This window comes from Populus euphratica, unplaced genomic scaffold, assembly GCF_000495115.2.
Source record: "Populus euphratica unplaced genomic scaffold, PopEup_1.0 scaffold125.1, whole genome shotgun sequence".
Lineage (NCBI taxonomy): Eukaryota > Viridiplantae > Streptophyta > Magnoliopsida > Malpighiales > Salicaceae > Populus > Populus euphratica.
Window position 1 is genome coordinate 236,973 of NW_011500014.1, and position 8,865 is coordinate 245,837.

Genomic DNA, 8,865 nt, shown 5'->3' on the forward strand with positions numbered 1-8,865 from the left:
TCATAATCCTCGTTCAATAAATGAATCAAATTCAAACGAGTAGTTTAAGAAAGATCAATAATAGCTAATTTCAATCATAAAACTCAAGCTTGGAATACCATTCAAGATAGTGGTAATAAGAAAGCTTATACAGTCCAATAAACCTGGTAGCAAAGAAAAAAGAATAATAATAAAAAAAAAAGATTAACAAAGTTGTCAATGAGAGTAAAAAATACAATTTTGACATAAAAAAGTTCAAGAAATATTTGACTAGCTAATAAGTAAGGGGGCAATCAAGCTTTTTAGCAGTCATACAATCCCTTTAACTAAACAAATCAGGGAGAAAAAACACTGTAAATGGCATTACTCATGAAAACATAACACCAATTGTTGTTTTATATTTAAGAATTAGATTTATAAAGCACTTAAAGTTGGTCTTATAAACCTTTTGAGAAAGGAAGATGAATAAGGACTTATTATCTAAGTTAAAAATAACACTAAATACCTTTATGCTAGAAGGACTATCTGATAAAGAGAAATTATAAAAAGTAAAGCCTGATCAATTTTGATACAAGCTTAAAGTAATCATATAAACTGTAGTTGGAAAAAGTTGCCTTGATCATGGCAAGACTAAAGAATTGGCATAAGAATTTTAGAAACACTTTCTTATGTGTTTTATATATTCTTTAACTATCATGTCATTCTTCCTAAATAAAAAGATTTAGGAGGTAAAGCTAAACAAGCCATAACTCAATGATTGACCATGATTTTAAGCTTAAAATATCTACTAATACTAAGTGGAAAAAACATAAGAAACAACATAAATAATTTAAAAACTCAATGATAATGATAACAAATTGGCTAGCAATAGCCAAAATCTCCTAGACCTAGAGAGAAGGTGGCAACAAAGTTGACTAACCAATACTTAATTCAAAAGGAAGCAATATCTAAATATACTAGTGAGAAAGTATGATGCTACATATCTCATTAAAAGAACATGTTTTGAGACCAGAAAAGATGTTTGTATCCATAATCAACAACAAAAACCTATAAAAATACTAACACATGATGTTGATGATCAACTATAAATAAGATCACTGTAAGACATGATTAATTGTAATCAAGCACAAGAACAAGCTAACCACATTATATAATGGTTGTGTTATTGAGCGATTTTAGTACAAAAGGCAAGTCAATATAATTATTTATTTATCGTAAATCAAGGAATATAAGAGCATTATTTAAGCTAAATACAAACATCCACGTATTGGCTATATAAAAATAGTAATTATTCATTACTAAATAAGAAAAAAAAAAGGATAAATTGATTGTAAATAGTAAAATAAACTAGGTCTAAGTTGAATCCAAATCAATTGGGGAAACATAGAAAACAATTAACATAAAAAAATTCAAATATTATAATCATCCAAGAGAGTAAAAAGACATGATAAACAAGAATACGACAATTGACAATAGAGATAAGGTTTCATATTATTGACTAGAAAACCAAAATCTACTATGAATAAGAGTTTATAATAGACTATATTGGCAGAAATTACAAGTTAGTTTGCAATCATACATCAATTAGGAAAGAGACGTGCTAATAAGGATATGAATTGTATTAGGATTTATGTTGCGAGCTCTTGATTTGCTATGGGTAGTTAATATAAAGTTAAGAAATATGATTTTCATAGGATTTCATCTTTGTAACAATATATTAAGGCCATCTAGTTACTATAAATGATGATTAACCCCATTTATACATTTTATTTATGCAATTTGCTTTTCTTCTATCATTTTTCTTCTATTTTTTTCTATTTTAGTTTTATTGCATTATCTTTCTAGCTTGTTAAAATCAAGTAGGATTCCCTACATTTCATTTGTTTATGAGGCTACTATTTATCTTGGCTCAGAATTTAGTTTTTAATTATGGGTATTTCTTATTAGATGAAAGAAAAAAAATATATTTATTCTAGAAATTATTGACTCATAAAAAATAATTCAAACATGGTTAATGAGCATGTCCCCTAATCAATTACCCTATGCCTCCAAGAATCATATGTAATTGATTATGGTAACAACCATATAATCATGTCTAGAAAAGAAAGAAAGAAAGGATGCCTAATAAAAAACAAAAGGAAAAAAAATAATATATAGTTTACATAGCTTTAATCACAAATTTGATACTTGATAATTTGCCTTACTAAATCAAACATGCTTTAAGTACTTAACCATATTCAACCATTTATTTTTCTTTTGAGTTTCATCTAATTAGTTTTATAAGCATAAAATAATTTATTTTTCATTTCTTTTGAGATATTTCAACTAGCAGTATATTTAAATTACTACTCCATGGTTCTATTTTTTTTATTAAACATAGTTTATAAGTATCAAAGAACTATCTCAACTCAATAACTTAAATTGTTAGGTAAAGTTCTAAGATATGATTTATATTTTCTCCAACACACCCCTTTAAGTGAAAGTTCTTTAGATTTGAAATTTGCATAGATTTACATTACCTTGTGTTTAAATTTTATCAAATAAATAAAAATGGTGAGATTCAAACTCGTGATCGCTTGATTATCAAGACTTTGATATCATGTCAAAGAATTATCTTAATCTAATAATTTAAGTTGTGCAGTAAAGTCTCAAAATATGATTTATATTTTTCTTTAACAATAAATAATATTAGGGGAACGAGCTGACTACATTTGATATTTAATAATAAAATATATTAACAAAATAAAAACAATTATATGAACTATTGCTCTATCAAGATATTGCAAATTTAGAACTTCTTAAATAATTTGATTTTTTTGAAAGAAAAACTAACTAGCTTCAAATATTTTCAAAACTATTGATTAACTTGAACTTATAATTTATATAAATTCTCCGCAAATATTAATAGTATTTAATAAGAATTTGTTAATATATATATATATATATATATATATATATATATATAAGTTTTGGGCTTTTCCTGCATAGCTTAGGTGGAAGGTAAAGAAGACTCCCTTCAAAAAGATTTGAGTTGTTAGTGAGATACCACTCTAAAAGAGCTAGAATTCTTGTATCAGGTCCTACATGCCAATGTACAATCTCAGTTAGATAGTTTCTATAGAACATAGGCCTCTTAAAAGATAATAGAGGTGTACAAAGATTTTCTTAGACCGAATGGAGATTGGCCCTCGAGTGTAAAGGGCAGAAGAGAGCTTGACTGCGAGAATTTGTTGTATAATTTGATAATAAAAATATTTTCAAACTAATATATATGTGTTAATGGAGACTTCTTTTTTTCTTTTTTTCAAACGTTCACCTCTTGTATCTGTCTCGCTGTAGTAAAAGAATTTAATACATTACATGATAATATATGATAAATCTAGTCAGGTTGGAAGAAAAATAATATTAATTATGGGGGATCATAAAATAAGATGGTATTGGGTGGAGGGACTGACGTGCTCGCTGGCTCCGAGTGTGAGATTCGAGTGGAGATCAAACTCCGCCCTGAAACACACACCAAGGAATACAGTTTGGCGTATCTCTACAGACTTGATTCTCTCTCTCTCTCTCTCTCTCTGTCTCTGTCTCTCTTCGAAACCCCTATTTAAATGCAAGCTTAGTCCACTGCTCTCCCCCATGTATTAATTTGTTTTCTCCTCCAGCTCCGACGCCACTGCTTGTGATCTTGTTCTGGCTACCTCTCTCTTTCTTAATTTTCTTCTTCCAGTGCCTCACTTGTTTCCGTAACTTGTCATTCCTTTTCTAGCGACAAATAATTTCCACAAGTAGATTCCTTCTTTAACTTGGTGCCTGGCTATATATACATTTTACTTGGTGCCTAGTCATATTAACCTTGAATCTATATATATAGACCACTATTATTTCTTCTTTAATTATATATCTTTAATTAGCTAGCCTTTGTTTTAATTACAAGTTAATATCAAATTTCATTAAGATATGTCTAGCCGGAAGTCGCGATCAAGGCAATCAGGTGGTTCAAGAATCAATGATGATCAGATCCTTGATCTTGTTACAAAGTTGCAACAACTTCTTCCTGGGACTCGTAATCGGCGTTCTGAAAAGGTACTATAGTAGGAGTCATAATAATATAAAAAAACACTTTTCTAGTTATCACTAGCCATATATCAAGTGTATTTTAGAACTAATCGTCATATGCTATATTTACCACTAAACGATTGTTACAAATTGTAGCCAGGAGCTGGATGATGACGTTCCTATTAACTTGTCTGGTCTCAAACAAAAATTAAACCAAGAAAGAACAAAGGGATCGGATGTGCATGGTTTACGAGCGAAAAACAATTCTAATAATTGGTTTGATTATTGAGATTGATCGATTCCATCATATATATATATATTCATCATTTTCCTTTAAGATACGTAAGCTTGAGTGGAGTTTCTAGCGCATGTGCTTGCTTTAACTTCTTCCTCTACTTATCCATGGTATACCCACAAAGACACATGAACTTTAAGGATAAAGTTCCATGCAACACTTCTGATATTCAAGTACTGCAATTTCTTGGAGTACTGGACTGTTTACAGATCTTCTGTATATGCTATGATGTTCACTCTACTTTCTAACTAATGTTAAGGCCTTCTGTACGTATATGCTTGTGCTTAATTTCCTAGCTTTCAACTTAAAATTGGATTTTTTTTTTATTATTCGTAGGTCTCAGCTGCCAAGGCCTTGCAGGAAACATGCAACTATATTAAAAGCTTGCACAGAGAGGTTGATGATCTTAGCGAGCGGCTATCTGAGCTATTAGAAACAACTGACACTGCTCAAGCTGCGATAATTAGGAATTTGCTTACGCAATAGGGCTAGTTAAGGACTAGTACTTGTTTTTTTTTTTTTTATAATCATCGAGAAGGATTAGTACTTGTTAGCCTATGCAGTAGGATCGTGTGCTTGTTTCCCTTTCTTCCTTTGTTTTTCTCTATCTTTTAATATCTAGATTTTAGCACTAGAATCAATCCGTAATAATGCTTATCAATTTCTGCACAACAGCATGCATGGCACTTTGATTAAAACAAATCATTGCCATCGTTTTATCAAAACAACGTATGACACGTTCTTTGCTTAACTGGATCTACTAATGAGTGCTTACATGTTGAAGACCATGGATATATATGGACTTAATTATTAATCCCCTCTTACGAAAAAAAATAAATAAATAAGGGGAGAGATCAGAGGACTGTTCTTGGAATCCTTACATATTTTGACTTTTAATGAATTAAGGTTAGATCTAGATTGGGTCACTATAATAAGCTTTATATTCAACAGTAACACACTTTAAGATTACTGGAGAAAGTTTATTGTTTTTTATTGAACGTCTGCTTGCCAAGCCCATGTATATGGGTGTGCGCGCGTGCAGGTTATTTTGGTTAATCTGTCATGATAGTGCTCTGAAAGGATAATGATCAACAAATATATAACCTCCTCATCTGCAAAAAATATATTGCTGCACTAATATACAAGGTATTATATGATCAGAGACGGAAGTTCGTAGGGTGCTGGTGCAATTTTGTTGAGATGGGAATTCAAAACGGACGCGTTCATCATGGCTTGTGAAACGCCGAAAGGGACACACATATGATAATTATGGTAAATGAAAGAGGCTAAAGATTAGGAAAGGGACATAGATATTTTTGTCGGCTTTGAATAATTGTATTAGAAAAGGGATATAGATTTTTTTGTCGGTTTTATTTGGGTTATTGAAAATTACAAACTGTTTAAATATTTTATTTTTAATAGTAATTTTACTACTAACAAATCTCTTCAACATTTAGAAGAGAGGAATTGATATTGTTAACTCGTTTTTTTGTTAATATTTTAAATATTTTTGTACTTTACTACACTCACATTATAAAAAATAAGAGGCATAAATTTTTATTAATAGATAAACCTAAAAATCCAATAAAATATTAATTTTCCCCTTAAATAATATTGCATATATTATTTTAGGTTAATTTTAAAAAAATTTATCCAATAAAGTTTTTACATGATTGTTTATAAGTCTAGAATTGTAATCTCATGTATAATTATATTCTAGTCATTGATTTTTAAAATTTATTTATAATCAAGTCACTTGATTAATCATCTCATTTAATTTTTGATCAATGGTTCTTATGTGTGTGACCTATTATGTTCCCTAATAAGTTGATCTAAATATAAATGATAAACCTAATTATAATATGGTTGAATAAATTAAACAAAATAATTTATTATCAATTCAATAATTAATTGATTTATATTTGAAAAATCAAGTTCAATGTCTAGCAACCTATTATGATATCTCAAATATTAGAAAAATTATAAGTTATTTGACTTAACCTTTAAGTAACCAGTTTATTAATATAATTATTATCTCTTCACTAACAATGTTCTAATTTAGACATTATAGCATAGAGTGAATCTACTATATCAAATCATGTTTATTCTCAATACCATAGTTATTAATTCTTTGAATAATATTTGAAAGTCTTTTCAAATCTCATTCCACCTTGCACAAGGATTTACAATCAATACTATTTGAAAATAGATGAAATAATTTTTTCAATTCACTTAGGGTGATAAATTATTGATTATTTAAATACCTTCATATAATTAATGTTATAACAAATATTTATCTATATGTTATCCTTGATTAGGATAATGTGTAGCAAGATCAAAACATAACGCTTTTTATAGAAGATAACTTAGTAATCTCAAGTCTAAAGATTATTTACACAACCATTACGTAAATATTTTTATAGACACAAGTGATCTTTTCATATAAAATTATCTTATGAGTTAGTTCAGTGTATATGTCATCCAATAAGCACCTCTATATTAGTTCTGAGTATTCCTCATACCTCAACTTATAAGAACAATCACTTCCTTTTATAAAAGAACTAATATAATATGTATGAGTTTCAACAACTCTAACTAATGTGTAGTCTTAATGAAGCATTAACTAGAAACATTTATGAATAATACTTTGATGCAATAGAAATGTTATAATTATAACAACTTTATAGTTTTCCTTACAAAGCATTTTTGTTCCAAGAACTTTATCTTTACCTTAGATTCATTAATCAAATATTAGATTCATTAATAAAATATTAAAATATTTGATAAAGATAACTATCCTTTAATTAATTAAATATATTTATATGAATAATGTCAATGTTATGTGTAAACAGCCGATTGGCTATAAAGCATATACACTAACAAAAAATTCAAAACACTGTACAACATCATTATATATACACAATTCCTGTGTAATTATCAAGAACCATAAGTTTTCATATCAAACATTATGTTTATGCAAGCATAAGAAACTTAAATGAAAGAGCTTAGACTTGCAAAACCTGAGATGTACTGAATTGTAGCAAACCTAATTTGCAAGAACCAAAGGGAGTAAGGTGCACCAGAATGACCCAGGGTTTGACCATCAAGTGATAAATATATGTGAAAAGTGTTGGTTGTTTTAAATAACTTATACCTTAATTTATTGGAGATCAAGTTTGCTATTTGCACTTGGAAACGTATGGAATTTATTCATGGTCACATTGTTAGGTTTTCAAATATTATACACGCAACGAAAAAGATACAACATAACTATTCGGGAGTTCCTAGGATCTTATTAGACAGATCTAGAGTTATTTAGAAATTTGTTACCTGAAGATCTGATATTCTTCAGCTTTGAATAATTCTTTAAAAGCTGAGTTGTCACAAACCATAAGTCGTTCAATTATTCAGCCTCAAACAGTAATTCATATGAACCAGCAGTAATAAATCTCTTAAATTTCTATTTAGGAGAGATGAATTGATATGCCTAGAGTGCTAGCTCTTTATTCTATGATTTATGTAATTTTTCTATCTAATAGACAACAACTTATTAAAAATAAGATGCATAACTTACTATTTATAGAAACATTTGAAAAACCCTATAAATTGGTAGAATATCAACTAGCCCCTTGAATAATATCCTTATATTAATTTAGGATAATTTTAGAAATTAATTTAATCAAGTCCTTATTTGATTTTTCTAGTTATATAAATATAATCTTTGTATTAATTATATTCTAGTCCTTAATTTCTAAAATATATTTGATCAAGTTATACTTAATTAAAACATCTTAATTTAATTTCTGACTAATAATTCTTAATATGTATGACCCATTAAGTTCATAATATATTGGTCTAAATATAGATTATAATTACATTCAATTATAATTAAATAAATTAAATAATTTTATTTATTATCAATTCAACAATTGATTAATTTATATTTAAGGATCAGGTGCATCGTTTGACAATGTATCATGATATTCTAAATATTGTAAATTTCATTAGTGGTTTAACATAATCTTTTAGTGATTGATTTCTTGATGTAATTAATATTCTTTCATCAATAATATTTTAATTTAACATTAAAGCATAAAGTATGTATGCCATGTTAAATCATGTTTTTTTCTCTACTTAATAGTTATTGATTTTTTGAATAAGATTTGAAACTCTTTCTAAATCTCATTCCACCTTGCCTAAATATTTCCTAGTCAATAATATTTGACAACAAATGAAACATTATTTTTTCCTAATTCATCTAAGGTGATGAATTCTCTCTCTTAATCACTGAAGTACCTTCATATAGTTTATGTTATATCCAATATCTTCTCTTTGTTACCTTAATTAAGATATAATATGTAATAAGATCAAAGTATAACATTCTTTATATATGTAAGATAACTTAGTGATTTCAAGTCTAAGGATCACTTATAGAATCATCACGTGAGCCTTTTCCTAAACATGGTGATCTTTTCATATAAAATTCTCGTACAGGTCAGGTCAGTTCAATATATATGTTTTATGACAAGCATCTA

The 8,865-nt window shown here is 28.1% G+C and overlaps 1 protein-coding gene across 2 annotated transcripts; it reads left to right on the top strand.

Moving 5' to 3' along the window:
• The first annotated feature begins 3,779 nt into the window (after positions 1-3,779).
• LOC105141599 (transcription factor PRE3-like) lies at positions 3,780-4,980 on the top strand. Of its 2 annotated transcripts, none has more exons than XM_011048861.1 (3): positions 3,780-4,062; positions 4,667-4,840; positions 4,878-4,980. In XM_011048861.1, the coding sequence occupies exons 1-2, from the start codon at positions 3,937-3,939 to the stop codon at positions 4,814-4,816; spliced, it is 276 nt and encodes a 91-aa protein (XP_011047163.1). In that variant the 5' UTR covers positions 3,780-3,936; the 3' UTR covers positions 4,817-4,840; positions 4,878-4,980. The 2 variants fall into 2 exon arrangements, with proteins under 2 accessions (XP_011047163.1, XP_011047164.1); XM_011048862.1 differs by having other exon boundaries at positions 4,667-4,824; positions 4,867-4,980.
• The last annotated feature ends 3,885 nt before the right edge of the window (positions 4,981-8,865 follow it).

Coding starts and splice junctions, on each gene's coding strand:
- LOC105141599 (XM_011048861.1), top strand. CDS start 3,937: ATGTCTAGCCGGAAGTCGCGATCAAGGCAATCAGGTGGTTCAAGAATC. Junction 4,063..4,666: donor GTAATCGGCGTTCTGAAAAG/GTACTATAGTAG, acceptor TATTATTCGTAG/GTCTCAGCTGCCAAGGCCTT.